The sequence below is a fragment of the Convolutriloba macropyga genome, chromosome 8, assembly GCF_964194025.1.
Source record: "Convolutriloba macropyga chromosome 8, txConMacr16.3, whole genome shotgun sequence".
NCBI classification, from domain to species: Eukaryota; Metazoa; Xenacoelomorpha; order Acoela; family Convolutidae; genus Convolutriloba; species Convolutriloba macropyga.
The window spans coordinates 29,393,211-29,408,287 of NC_134475.1; the positions used below are offsets into that span (position 1 = coordinate 29,393,211).

The 15,077-nt window shown below is 35.5% G+C and overlaps 1 protein-coding gene across 1 annotated transcript; it reads right to left on the bottom strand.

The window, feature by feature from the left end:
• Nucleotides 1-265: 265 nt before the first annotated feature.
• On the bottom strand, nt 266-14,077 carry LOC142345012 (uncharacterized). Its single transcript, XM_075397096.1, has 4 exons — nt 13,887-14,077; nt 7,051-7,609; nt 4,220-4,434; nt 266-866 (listed from the first exon to the last, which is right to left on the bottom strand). Exons 1-4 carry the CDS (start codon nt 14,075-14,077, stop codon nt 266-268), a joined length of 1,566 nt encoding a protein of 521 aa, XP_075253211.1.
• Nucleotides 14,078-15,077: the final 1,000 nt, after the last annotated feature.

Genomic DNA, 15,077 nt, shown 5'->3' on the forward strand with positions numbered 1-15,077 from the left:
TTAATGCCCTCCGAGCGCTACATGTTTATCCAGTTTTTCAGGACGAAAAGTCAAGCGAAAAATGGTATAAAAAAGACCACAGGACTAATATAATTGCTACAAACTTTGTTTGATAGCAATTAATTATAGATATATACATAACTCATATTTTGTCACCGTAAATTGGAATGGATCGTCTCGCTTCTTAACACGCTATGAATATCATTGCCGGTGTAAAAACATGTATTAAATTGTTCACAAAAGCTAGCTAAGACGAAAAAGTCTTTCACGGTGTGTGTGAAAAGGAAACAGTTGCGGTTCCTTTGAAACATTTAATCAGCTCTTGAACTCTCTGATAAACAGGGTAACTGTAATGGTCCACTATTATGTCCGATTTTCGCCGATCATCCGAAAGCGCTTTCCAAACGTCCACAAGCGAAAGAACTTTGAACAAATAAGTCATGACAAGTTTATTCCGAAGACTCAATTCAATCATATCCAAGACAAAGTATCCGTACCTTCTGGGAATTGAGAGCTCCTTTTCCGTCTCTTTATATCCCTGAGTTTGGATTAACTTGAATATGAAAATAAAATTGTTGTACACCGCGTCTGGATACTTGATTAAAAAGTTTCCTTTATTTTGCATGTTGGCCACGTACAGAATATGGTGACTAGGAATGAATTCCAATGGTCGTTTCTGTTTTTCAAAACGGGCCGCCGAATGAACAAACGTTCTCTGCAGAATATTATCGTCAAAATCGGAGATAGTAACTGCAAATGAGGGTTTGGTGGGAAGATTAGAGAAATCATGGCAATCTTCTTTTGTGTCCAGGCACAGAATGTCAAACTGGGAGGTCAGAATGTACTCAACTGATCCGCTTTCTGAACTAAACATAAAGAAAAATATTGGAGCTGAAACGTTTCAACATTGCGCATGGGAAAGTCCTAAACAGAATAAATAACATAAGCAATTATTATTTTTTCAAAATGCCTACTTAATATGAGGTCAAAACATTAGAATCACATATTGAAAGAGTTCACCACATTTTTAGTGCATTTCAGCATAATTTTAGCGCTGTCCGGTAATTTATTATGTAATGATTCTGAACCAAAATTTCTAAATGAAACCGTCAATTTCTCGTAAAAACGCACCAGTTGACCCTCTTGACGCCTATCGAGATTGAAAGAGAAAAAGAAAAGAGGAAAATAAATGACAATTTTTTTGTCTTATGTAGCAAAAGTGGTATAAATATAACTGACTAAAGTCGGGCAATTTTCTCTCAAACGACGGCAAGTGGTTGAATTCGGTAGTAGTCAGCTGGGGCTTATGGATTTTTAGGGGGGCAGTTAGGGGAGTGGCGATCAAGCGTTGGGGGATAGAGTTGGGAGGGCTGGATGAGAGTGGGGTCCATATGCCAGGTGGAGTGAGGAACGGCCGATTACGGTCTCCGCAAAACAATTTCGGTTAATTGCATATTTAGAGGCTTAGAGACTAGTAGGGCGTAAGGCTCTAATAGAGGCACTCAGCAACCTAATGTTCTCTGGGCTTCACATGTTCGTCCCATTCTTGGGGTCCAAAAGTTAAAGGTTCAGACAATAAAAGTCACGCAACAAATTGCCTTCAAAAATCACAGGACTACTCTTATTGCCGAAAACCTCGTTTTAGCGCAATTAATTATTTTGGATCTTTTTCGTTTGTCCCCCCCCCAGCTTAGTGGGTGCAAATTATTTGCAACTCCCAGACGCACGTGCCATATTTTTACATAATTATTTACCATGTAATGGCACGTGCTCTGTAACTGGGGGTGCATAACGTACGGGGGGGTCCACAAACGGAAAAAATTCAATATTTACTATTTTGTTCTTCAAATTCAGTTAGATTACTCAAGAATAGTATTTTAAGATTCTAAAGAAAAAGCTACTAGGGTGAATAATAATGCTTGTTGGCGATTTTTGTTATTGACGAAGAATGCCACAACTTCTAAAATTATGTTGTTAAACGAATATCGTAATCGGTGGGTATCAGTAAAAAAAGCATAGCATGACATGTCCTGAAATAAAATTTGAAAAATTGAATAAAAGTAAGCCATTTTTCCTCAAAATCTAACAAACGGCTATTTTGAATTCTGTCAGGAAACTTGGTTGTAGCTCGGTTAAGCATATAAGAGACATGCAATAAAAATCCCAAAAACTCCAAAGTTTGAAAAATTAGCTTAATAATTACTGAAAAGTTTAAAAATTTCTTGGAAATAATGTATTGGAAACTAATATAAAGCAAAAAGTTTCATTGAATCATGAGAAAGATATACAATTTTTTGTCGGCTGAAATAAAGCGAAAACTGACAAAGAGTGAAAAACTTCAAAAATTCATTGCATTTTTTGTAGAAATTGACGTTACCAAAACATACTTAAAAAAACTATTTTTCCTATTATAGCACCTAATAAAATTATAGCTCCACCCTATTGTATATTTAATATGTTGGGGGTTATAGGTTATCTGAACACTAAGATAGGGCATAATGAGAAGCACCCGATAGTTAATCAGTCTTTTGTGGTATTTTTCGGTAATGCCATTTCACGAACAAGAAAAGTTTTCTAAATCTTTCCCTTCATTTTTTGAGAACTTGTTTATTTGCGCAATGTTTGTTTCGAGGACATTAGTTCCAATATCTTTTATACAACTTATCAGTAATTTTGCTAATTTTTCAATTTTTTGAGTTTTTCTGTATGTCTCTTGAATACTCAGCCAGGCTACAACGAGGCTTCCTACAAGAGCTCTAGGATCTCTGTTCAATGTCAATATAAGTGTAATTCAACAAAAACTTTTAAAAACCCCAGCGAAAAATGAGGAAATTTTCACATAATTTTAGCTGAAAAACAAACTTCAAAAAATTATGTTTTCGCCATGAGTTTAGAACTTTAGCAATTGATATTTGCTAAAGAATTCCTCTGCAGCCTAATTCCTCCTCATTCGGAATTCTTTATCCCATTTGAGAGCATAATTGTCGACAAAATTTCGTGCGAACATCTTACAATATAGACAGAGCACAAGAAAAGTCCAAATTTTTTTTGGATTGTATAAAAGAAATGCGGTTAAATTATAAATATTGGAGTAGCTGATGAGGCTAGTTAAAATTGTGGATGCTTTTAACGAGACTTTGTATTTTGGCTGATATAATGGAACCTAAAAACATGCTCAGAAATTGCCTTATGCCAAATGAGAAAGAAATTATTAGGATAAATCAATGAGATAGATTCGAATAAAGCTCAACGGACCGCACGTGGTATGATTTTTAGACGTGGTACAGCATTTAAAATTAGATCATATGCCATTTTTAAGTAAACTGAACGCAAAAATTCAGTGTATTGAATTACTTGACCAATCTGATTAGTTGAACGTTCTAACTTTTGGTAGGCATATTTGATGAAACTTCACCATTCAATTCATTAGCTGAAAATGACGTCGAACATTGGTAGGAAAACAGCAAAAACGAATGGCCTTATAATTTCCGGTAGTTCTATGCAAAACAAAACTGGGTGACCGGTCACTTAACGAAGAATCAATACGATGCTCTGTCTAAATTGAGTACGGTAAAAAAGAAGAGCTCGATGCATGGAACGATTGTTTCATGGCCATTACTGGGAGTATTCTCCATCACGTAATTTAGGCAAGAAAATTCCCTCCCCTATTTACACCGGGTCGAGTTGTCAGCGCCTTTCAGCGCATTTTTGTTTTTTAAAAACATTTTTGTTTTTACGCTGAATACGCAGAAAACTTATAAAGCTTTCTTACATACGTCCCGCTTTTTCAACGCATTTCTCACATAAAATCAGTGCACTTTCAGAAGCTTTCTTGTAAAAATTCAGCGCAATTTTAGCAAAATTCATACAAATTTCAGCGCACTTCCAGAGCATTTCTTACATAAATTCAGCACGTTTTCACCAAATACCGTACACAAGTAGATTTTCATCAAATTTCTTACATATTTGGCGCATTTTTTACAATAATTCAGCGATTTTGTTGCATAAATTCAACGCATTTTCAGAAAATTTTTTATTAGTTTCATACAAAACTTCAGCGCGTTGACAGCTCATTTCTTACAAAAATTCAACAAATTTTCATCGCTTTTTCAGCGCATTGCTTTCAAATTCCGCGCTTTTGTAGGAAAATTTTCACATAAATTCTGCACAGTTTTTGCACAACTTTCTATAAACTCAATTTCTCAAACTAGGAACTTACTCGTAGAGGATCTCATAATTCAGCTCGACAAAGTATACGTTATCGGTGTATATCCACGTGTACAAGTAGTCCCTGAGCAACTTGCTCATGTCTGTAGATGGGTAGCTGGTCGACTGGTAGCTGGGACAGAAGTAGAGTTCGTTCACCAGTTGTTGGGGTGTGAGCACGACGCCTGAATGGTATGAGGATCGTCCTGCCATTAAGAATCCAAGACACTAAAGCGAAAAGAACAGCCAACAGCTGCAGTCTTGAAATGACTAAAAATCGCATTTCATCTGCCATCTTGTATAACTAGCCCTGATCAAAATTAGGCTTGCCATTTATGTGCTCACTTATACTATGGTTACGCTCTTAAAATATAGATTATATTCATCTATCATCAGGTATTTATTCTCCCAAATCGACCATCAGATCACGAAATTCTGCTTACTGAATCTTTTCTCAGCAGCTGCAGGAACAGAACGATTTAAAACTTCTAACGCTCTAAAGCTGTAAGAGATCTGCTCAACGACTTAATGCCCTTGAGCTTTACTTGTTATCCAGTTATTGAGGCAAAATGTCAAATGATCGGATCGAGCGGAGAATCTAGCAAAATTGAACAAAAGAACCCAAATAATTGGGTAATAACCGACTAAGTGGCGAATTGCTCTCAAAAAGCTGGCGAGTGTTTAAGGAGGCTAGCTTTAGATTATTTGAAGGGTTGAGTTGAGCATAGGGAGTGAGCCCTGGGAGGGGTTCAGTGTGGTGTGCTGGATTACGGGTGAAATGAGGTTGAAGGGGTTTGGGAGTGGGGGGGGGGGGGGTGAAAGGGTGAAGGAGGCACATTTAGAAAACAACGTAAACTAATTTTTAGACTAAACCATTTATTTAAAAGGTATGATTTAGAAAAAAAATTCAATCAACTGATTTCAAAAATTGTGCATTTTAGTCTGATTATAGTGGAAATAAGATTTCACACTAAAGAGCACAAATTCAGTTTTCGTGAAGAATTAACATCAATTTCTTGTCCGTTGAAAACAGCTGTTATAAAATTGATTCATTCTTGATATATAAAATTGTTACATTTGAATTAACAGTTGCTATTTAAACTTCTCACTAAATATATTGACATCTTCACTTTAGCTTCATCACTAAACACATGACATCCACAGGTTTTGGCTAAAAATAAAGGTATCAAATTGAAAAAAATCATGAGATGTTCAGTCTTAATGTAATCATTACTCGAACACAATAATCTGTTTTTTAAAGGTTCCTTTTTTAAATTTTTCCTTAGGATATTTTATAAAAATATTCTTTTTTCTGCATATACGGAAAAAGAGCCGACTGACTTTGGACAAATTTTTCTCAAACGACTCTTGTTGGTGGACTACATCCAACTTTAGCAGTAAAAAGAAAAGTTATGACAATCTTAAGTGTAGGTGAGCAAAAGTTACTTGGAAATGTCACAGGTTGGTTTATAGTCAGATTTTATTTTGGTACTTCTTAAAACTATAGGGCGCTAAATTACTTATGGGCCTTTCATTCACGTTATAGCCTCCATCAATTTAGTGGCCAAGAAGCGTATTGGCGTTTAACTATAGTAAAAATAGTGAGGCGGCAATAATTTTTTGTGGGAGTGATTTGGGCAAAATGGGAAAGATAATGAGAAAGGGGTATGCTGCTCAGCAACTGAATCGCATCCGCCTCTAAAAGTTGATCCCGGTTCTCAAATTAAGAGTTAACGAAAACTGTGAGTCATGATAAAACAGTCTCCAGTGAATTTATCCAAACTTACAGGGAGTTTACCATATATAAGTTGGCCTCTCTTATGAGTCATCACTGCTTTTTATCACATTTTTGTAGCTAGAAAAAGCCATTAATGTACGAATCTGTAGTAATATCTGAGTGTGGGTTTTCTGTGAGTGTATGTGTATGTGTGTGTGCGTGCGTGCGCAGGTGTATGGGATAGAGAAACTACAGTTCAACTTGAAAGGTTGAAGTCGGCGTCAACAGCTGTCCATTTTAATGGCCTTTGTTTCCTCAACTGTTTTACTGTTTTCATGGAAGGGGCGTTTTACCTGCATGACAGTATGGCCTATTAAGTCGTCAATGTTGGCAATAGTCTTACTCATTTTTGGGTAAAAATAATTCTGCAGCTAGTACCCTTCTTTTCTTTCAACGGCCGTATATCTCCCGTCAATAACTGCTAAAGCTCACTTAGGACTGTAATATTGCACCCATTCATTCAGTCAATTGTTGTTATTTAGTCAGACACTAATTTGATGCTTCTTCAAACTATAGGGTGCTAAATTACTTCCGGGTCTTTTTTTCATGTTATAGCCTTCCTCAATTTAGTTGCCATAAAACGTATTTGCGCTCAACTATGGTAAAGGTACTGAAGCGGCTATATTTTTGTTGGGGGAGGGGAGGGGCTATAATGGGAAAGGGGTATGCTGCTCAGCAGCTGATTCGCATCCGCCTTCACAAGTTGATCCCGGTTCTCAAATTAGATTTAGCGGAATTTGTGAGTCATGACAAAACAGTCTGCAGTTAGCTTATTCAAACTTAGAGCGAGTTTACCATTTATAATTTGGTGTATCTTATGAGTCATCACTGCTTGTTATCTCATTTTTAGTAGATAGACAAGGCCGTTAGTGTACTGTATTAATATCTGTGTGTCTGTGTGTGTTTGTGTGCATGTATGTGTGAATGTATCCGTGTGTGTATGAGGGAGAGAAACTACAGTTCAAGTTTGAAAGATTGAAATAGGCGTCAACAGATGTCCATTTTAGTGGCTTTTGTTTCCTTAACTGTTTCACTGTTGTCACGTCACAGAAGGAGGCGTGTTTTACCTGCATGAGAGTGTGACCCATGAAGTCGTCCAAGTTGGCAATAGTGTTACCCAATTTAGCGTAAAAATAACTCTGCAACCAGTACCCCTCTCCTCTATCAACGGCCGTGTATCTCCCATCAATAACTGCTAAAGCAACCTTGCTGCTGTAATATTGCAACCATTCATTCAAAGGGTAACTCTTCCAAGGAATTCTATTCCATTTCTGCAATTGTTGCAGGATCTGGGAAGTTATGTAACCCGTAAGACCCTCAGAGATCCAAATATTGTCAAAGCTGTCAATTGTTATTCGAACTCCAGTCCATTGATGCACAATTTGGTGCACAATTGTTGATATCACACACTCTTTACAAATAAATGAGACTTTTAGGAAGATTAACCCAGGATTTTCCATTCCACTAACTTCCATTTCGGTAAACACGAAATCCAATTTGTCCCAAATAAGGTCAATTTGGAACTTAGCTTCACACCACGTTATAGAGTACTGGATTACGAACTCTAGAATTCCGGCATCGATTTCATCGTGTGGGAATTCTCTTCCAGTCAATATGCGTTCTTTGCTGAAAGAAGATTAGTTGAGTTATAAATGACTTCTTCCTTGGGAACGGTTTAAATATTCCCATTTTTAAATTTTCGTAAACACGTGAACGGAAATCGAGTACGACAGAAACTGAGTCCGTGTTATTGAAAGTGACTTCGGTAGCATTGGGATAAAATGTGAAAATTTGGTTATCCCAGTCCATGGAAGTATGTATAACACCTCTCCGTCCTTCGTAAATTATGCTGGTTCCCTCGTTGTTACGGAAGCCAAATTTTGTTATAGTTGGAGCCTCGGCCACATTAGCATGTACTCTGATGTCAAAAATGTTCCCCCTCCGGCACCCCCGTAAAAAAAATTACCCTTTCTGCACATTACACATTGGCAGAAAAAGCTACGATAGCTTCGTAAACCTGTAGCTCAAAAAACATATTACAAAATCGTCTTTATCTGCTGATTGTTGAAATACATTCTTTGACAAGATTAAACGTACAAAATGCTATTTACAGGCTAAATTGCTTGTTTTGAAAGCCATTTCTAGCCGACATAAATTTGGTAGTTTCTTTTGATTTCTGTATTTTCATATCAGTCGACGCATAATCATCGAAATTTTACACATTTATTTTTGGATAAATTGACAAGCTTACTTCAGAGGAAATCCAGATAGAGGTAGGCTAGTTTTCCATGGAGTTTAAAAATATGGAGGCATAAGCAGGTTGAACAGATGTCAAGTGTGACTGAAAATACAGTTGGAGATGGAAAACTGGCCCACTACTAACTGGATTTCCTCCGGAAGTAAAGTTGTAAGTTTAATCAGCATTACATCAATTAAACTTCTGATGATTATGCGTCGATTGATATATAAGTCACAAGAAACCACCAATATTATGATGACTACAATTGGCGTCAAAAACAGGCAGTTTACCATGTAAAATATCTTTTTGTGCTTTTGTCAAAATGAATTACACCTATCCCATTTGACATTATCATCCCAGTAACGTAAACAAGTCAATTTGAGAATGGTGAAAACATTTTAAGAATGAAGTCACTTACAACCAAAACACTATTCACGCTGATCAACAATAAACTTGCTGCAAAATACGAAAGATGGCCTCAGTCACAAAATTCAGTTAGCAAAATTGCACAAATGAATGAACGAAAAACTGATTTGAAGTTGGTGTGACATGACAAGCCGTAGAGAAGTTGATGAGAAAATAAAAAAGATAGCTGGAAGAACTCTGGAAAGAAATCAAAGTGGACAAGTGACCAACTTTGCCGACTCTCAATTACTTGAGCACGCCTTGTCATTCATATCACACAACAGCGAAAACTTTTTTTTTTAGAAAAAAAAATATTTTATTTCTCAGCTAAAAGTGAAAACATAGACAAGAGATTGCCAGAGAAGAGCTGCGAAGTCTTCGTAGACCTGTAGTGTCAAAGTACAACCCGGCCAGAAAACTAACAAAATTGGCTTCATCTACTTATTGTTGGATATGCATCAAAATAAATTACACTCATCTCATTTCACTTATCGCATTAAAGTGAGCAAAGTCAATTTGAGATGGGTAAAAAAAATTTGAAATGAGGAATTTATTTGTGGCCAAATAATTATTCACGCTAATGAACAAAAAAACTCACTTTAAAATAGCGTCACGTCAAGAAATATTTTATGAAGTGCAGAAATAAGTGTACAAATATCTGGCGTGACGTGAACAGGAAAGTGAAGAAAAAGCTTTTTAATTGGCGTGACGTCACAGGCTGCAAAAAAATTGATGGGATGAAAAACACAGCAAGAAGAATTCCGGAAAGATCTAGAAAAAGAAAAATAACCAAAAGTTATAGTAACTAAATAGCACAAACCACTATATAACCTAGCCTTATGAGAAAACATAGCAGTCAGACTGCAAGAATTGAGGTGCGGCGCAGGTTTCGTAGAGTTTTAGTCTCAAAATCATGCCAAAAAGATCATAAGAGTGAGTCAAGTCTTATAAGACATGAATAAAGTGAGCTATTTCACGTTTGATCTTAAGTTTATTCACTTGTTGCATGACTTGTGGCGATAAAAGTTGCGATAAACTCGTACTATAAACATACCCGTACCCGGAAGATTGCCGGAAAATGGCCGCGATAGACGCTTGTGGCCTTCCACGAATTGAAACAACTCAAGAAATAGGATAAGATAGACAGATCGACCAGCAGTCCTTCGAAAGACCACTAGACTTTTGGGTTAGAGCCGGACTGTCAATTTATGACACATAAGGTCTATAAGGAAAACACCAAAAAAGTTTTTTCAAAATATTTTCAAGATTTGAAATCAAAAACTCAAGACTAATACTCAAGAATTAAGGCATATAAGTTTGACACTACTTAGATGCACACAATTGATATTTAACTAGTAAAGGTTCATAAAATTTAAAGTTCCATAATTCAGAAGTCATTTCTTGAGTGAGGTAAGTTACGCAATTGACCAAATAGCAGAAATGCAGTCACGCACAAAAATAATAACTGCAAAGCAGTTGAAGTCACTGAAGTCATTGAAAAAGTCAATTCCAAGAAGCCTGGTCGTAGGAATCATCGATGGAGACGACAAATTAAAAAACATAGCAGAACAAGTCCTGAAAAACAATTCGAGGAACTCAATGAAAAACTTAGAAGAACTCTACCAGCGGATAAATTGAACAGTGCCCGCCAAAAATCAAACAAATTGATATAAAAAAAATGAGAAACTAAAACAAAATTGAGAAACTAAACAAAAATATACTCATTGATAAAACACTTGAAGCTTTTACCCCATAAGGCAAAATTTGATCCCTTCAACCCCTCAAATATGTTCAAAACCAATTTTTGTTTCTGAAATGGGTCCCGTATCATATCTACAAGACCTGAAAAAATTCATTGGCCCTTGAAGATGATTAACTCGAAATTGACCGAAAATTTTTTTTAAAAGAAATGAAATCAATTGCCATTGTTAATGAAATGTTGCTGAAAATTGTGATATTGCTAATTTTACAATCAGTTCTGTGTCTCTAGAGGCTATCCAGGAAACCAATTCCAAGCCGTCAAAAACTCATTGCTCGAAGATCGATAGGCATTAATTTTTAGAAAAAATTATTGTTTCAAAAAATGGAAATTCGTTCTATTAAAAAGTTGAAAACCCTTCAATTGCCCCCTAGCAACCATTTGGTAACTTAATATCAAATCCTGGATGAGGCATGACCTGGCTACTGGGGCAAGAGAAACTGGAAAAAAGACAAACGTTTTGAAAAAACGTTTTGAAACTAGCAACCGTCCAGTAAATTTTCATCAGACAGCGAAATAGGTTTTCTGGCACTTGAGAATGTACAAAAATCAAAAATTGACAAAAACTTTAGGAGACCTTAAAAAAATTGCATTTTTTATCCGAAAAATGCTAAAATTCGAGACATTAAAATGTTGAAAACCAATCCATTGTACTAGAAACTATATAGTGCCCTGTTATCAAACTTTAAAGGTGATTCCTTGGCCCCTGAAGTTGGAAAAACTCAAAAAATTCCAACAAAATTCAAAAAACTTGAAAAAAATTGCAAAAATTAGTATCATTTTGTTTGTGTCTGAAGTACCAAAACAAATAGCTCATAAAGTGGTCATAACAAGTAAGTTTGTCTCGCAAAAGGCCTTCATCAACTTTTAAAACCTTCAACTTGAGACTAATCAATCAAAAAACTCAGAAAAATTACAAAAAACATGAAAAATTGCAACATTTTGAGCAAAAAAAACTCCTAAAAATGACCTTTTAACCTTAAATTAAGGCCATCCCAGCAGCTGCACCACTCTAAGCACTTGAAGGACTACTAAAGCCCCTTTTGGGCTTCTTATGAAACTTAATGCCCGCTAAGCTTTACATGTTTATCTCGTTTTGAAAGATCAAAATTATTGAAAAATGTTCGAACACATCTTAAAATTCTTTGAATTGTAAAAAACCACGATGTCACCAATAATAGCCGCTATCGCTTTGCGGATATTAATCACAAAAACAGTTAGATAAAGTAATGCAACTGTTTGTAATCGCAACGAGAGCTGCAGTCTAAAAAATCAGTAAAAATAATACCGACCAAAAAAATTCGTCTTTTCAATGAAGGCTGATATGTTATATTTTGATTAAAAACCTGTATAAGTTTTTGCTGCCTCTATAAGTTGCTCTCAAATAAACTTCATTTAGAGTGACACACGCCCATTTGACCTTATCTCTTTGAATTAAAAAAAATAAAATTCAATTCAAAGTGAAAAGTCTTTTTTATGAGTGAGGTAAGTCAAGTGTGACCAAAAATTTAATAACGCGAATGAACAAAAAACTCGCTCCACTAAATGCGAAAAATGACGTCACACACGTACTTCAATTGAGATTGCATGAACGAATGAACAAAAAGCAGATTTGAAGTGGTTGTGACGTCATATGGTCGTAACAAACATCACGACGACGAAATGAATAAAAACCAAGAGAATGACAATAATAGCCCCAGCTATCGCTCTGCGGCTATTAATAAAAAGTAATAACCAAAAATGCATGCACAATTGAAAAGTGATAATCAAAAATTTGTATTCAATGGTAAACACAGTCGCAAATCTTGAGAACTTTCAAGAAAACAGAAAAATGCAAAAATAATTTTCTGAAGAAACCATTCGGATTTATCATAACTTTCTGCAACTGTCTGATCAAAATTAGTCTGTAAAATTCAAATTGAATTCAGTGGTTAACGTCATAGATATGAAACAAAACAAATGAAAAAATGACCACCAAGTAGACAAAAAATGCTTAGAAAAACTGGCAAAAAATTTTTACTCTGAACGCAAGAAGGACATTAGCTCTAACCAACCTCTTTGCCAACAAATAATTTCTTGTTTAGACCCCACGTTTTAACAGCATGTAATCAAATTTTGAATAAAACTCTTATATCCACTTTTCATGACCCAGACTACTGACCTTGCATACTTATGAAACTGAATTAAAACAAAATGGAAGTTAGCCAAGTTTTAAAAAGTTGACGTTCGTTTTAATTGTAAGACGTTCGTAAAGAACGTAAAGATAAAATCTATATATATATATATATATATATATATATATATATATAGAGAGAGAGAGAGAGAGAGAGAGAGAGAGAGAGAGAGAGAGAGAGATTCAAAATAGCTAAAAATATAAATTTAGTTCAATTATATATATGTATATATATATATATATATATATATATATATATATATATTGAACGGGAAAATTAAATTAGCACCTTCTATTATCACGAAGTAAAAATTCAATATTTGAGGCAAAACTACTCCAGCTTAAATCGAGTCTCAAAACAATTTTTACGCCATTGATCCCCTACACTAGTCTTCTCTCATACCTGTAGAATTCAAATAAAACAGTACGTTCACTTTTCAGAAACCACAATGTAATTTTGATGAGCTCCATCCAACTCTCACAAGTAAAAGAAAATTGTCACAAGATGGTCTGTTTTCAGGTTTGTTCAACTTGTGCACTTGTGTTAAACATTAGAGAAAAATGTGATTAAATTCTGATCTAGTGACAACCTTCTTTTTACTGTCTGTTTTACTTGATAAAGTGACTGTTGGTGGGTAGCAGTTTCAGTACCAACCCAATTTACGTTTGCTTTGCACGTCATATGAATTTTGAGCAATTTGATAGAATTTTACTCCTCTTAATTCCTCAAAAGATGTCACGAGTACTTACATTGGAAGTTTACGATCTTTCCATAAGCAGTGGTAAATTCAGACCTCATGATATCTGTTCAATTTAACCAGTCTTTAATATATCAATTGAAGCGAGGTTTTGCAATAATTATTAAAAGTCAAAAGTGAGACAGTACCCCTAGTTTTACGAAGTAAACGGTGAAATTTTTGACGCAGTAAGCCTGCACCATTGATTGCTTACGCTAGTGGTCCTGCCTGCATGTGCTTTGGTGCCTAGCAGAGAATTGCCTCCCTTGTAGAGTTTTCTCATTGTTGTATATCAAAAATTTCTCAAGATTTTTGCTTAACGAAAGCGAACTGCTGTTCAGGGCCTTGAAAAATTTATCATTCTCTGATCGATCGCTTATTCGCTGTCTTAAATTCAATTCAAGAGTTGCCTCATTTTTGCAATATAGGGGATGCAATTGCTGAAACGAAACCTTGTTCCAAGGAAAGTTTTCCACTTTTCCATCGCAACAAGATAAAAAAGAGGAGATAAGCTATGAGAGTGGGTTAATTTACTTATGTTTTGGCATTGAGCATACATGGTAAAAATCTACCGGGGAAAGGGAACATGCCTGATCTTTTTGGTTCCATTTTTCGTACATCTAAGTGTTAAAATTGAATTGCCAGTGAAGACTCCTTTTTCAATATCCACTTGCATAACAAGTGAGTGCGTTGATACGTCCCATTCATCGGGAAGACTGTTGAGGAATGTCCTCTTCGACGGATCCCACGGGGTTGTTTGTCCCGCTCTTATAAAAGACATCAATACTAAAAATGTTTCCACCACCATCCCAGTCAGCAGCTGAAATTTGAGTTTAATATGTGTGAAATTAGTGAACTTTTTTATAACAGGCTACCTACGAAAAGTCGCATGTGAAAAAATTTTGAAGTTGAAAAATGAGGGGTACATGAGCTATCAAGGGCGTGAAAGACTCATCGAAAAAGGCGGGATTGGAATCATTTCAAACCGGGCGGTTGAAACGATTTCTGTTTCTTAAAAAAATTTCTTAAAAGGAACAACAAAAATGATAACCTCTGTTTAATTTTTAAATTGATTAGAGCTTACAAAGAGATTGCACCAGAAAAGGCTAATATATGGTAGAGTATAGTTCTGGGAAGCCTAAGGCAATTAGAACTCAATTGCCGAAGGCTTCCCAGAACTATATTCTAACTTATTTAGACTCCAATTTCACAGTTCAAAACTCAAAGAAATCAATTAAAATTTTTAGTAACATTGCAATTATCGTGCAGCGAATCAGTCCAACAATTGAATAACCGTTCAACCCAAATACATATTTTTTCCGAATTCCTTGATATTATTGTAGGAGCAAATGGATCGCAGAGGTCGTCAGCCGGCTTTGTTGTGTCACTCTCATTCTAACTGGTTATGGTTTTCAGAAAAATGAGCGATTTATAAAAAAAACATTTCTTTATATTGACTGAATTATAGACCTTAAAGTCCATTTTGCCGAAGTTGTTATATTTTGTGACTGTTTCAAGTTTGCAATTATCCACTTTAATTATCTTTGAAAATTGTATGCTTTGTCTTATGGGAAAGTTTGCTTCCAATAAAATTTTCCAAGAAACATGCCTTAGAGCTTCCAAGAATTTTTTCCAAGAAGTTTGCCCATTTGATTGCTCCTTTTATACCATTTTGTAAGGTTGAAATCCTCGAGACAAGTGTGAAAAGTGAGCGAAAAACTGATTAGGTTCAAAGTCTAGGGTGATATGAAACGTGAAATCTTGAAAAAAGTGGGACGCTT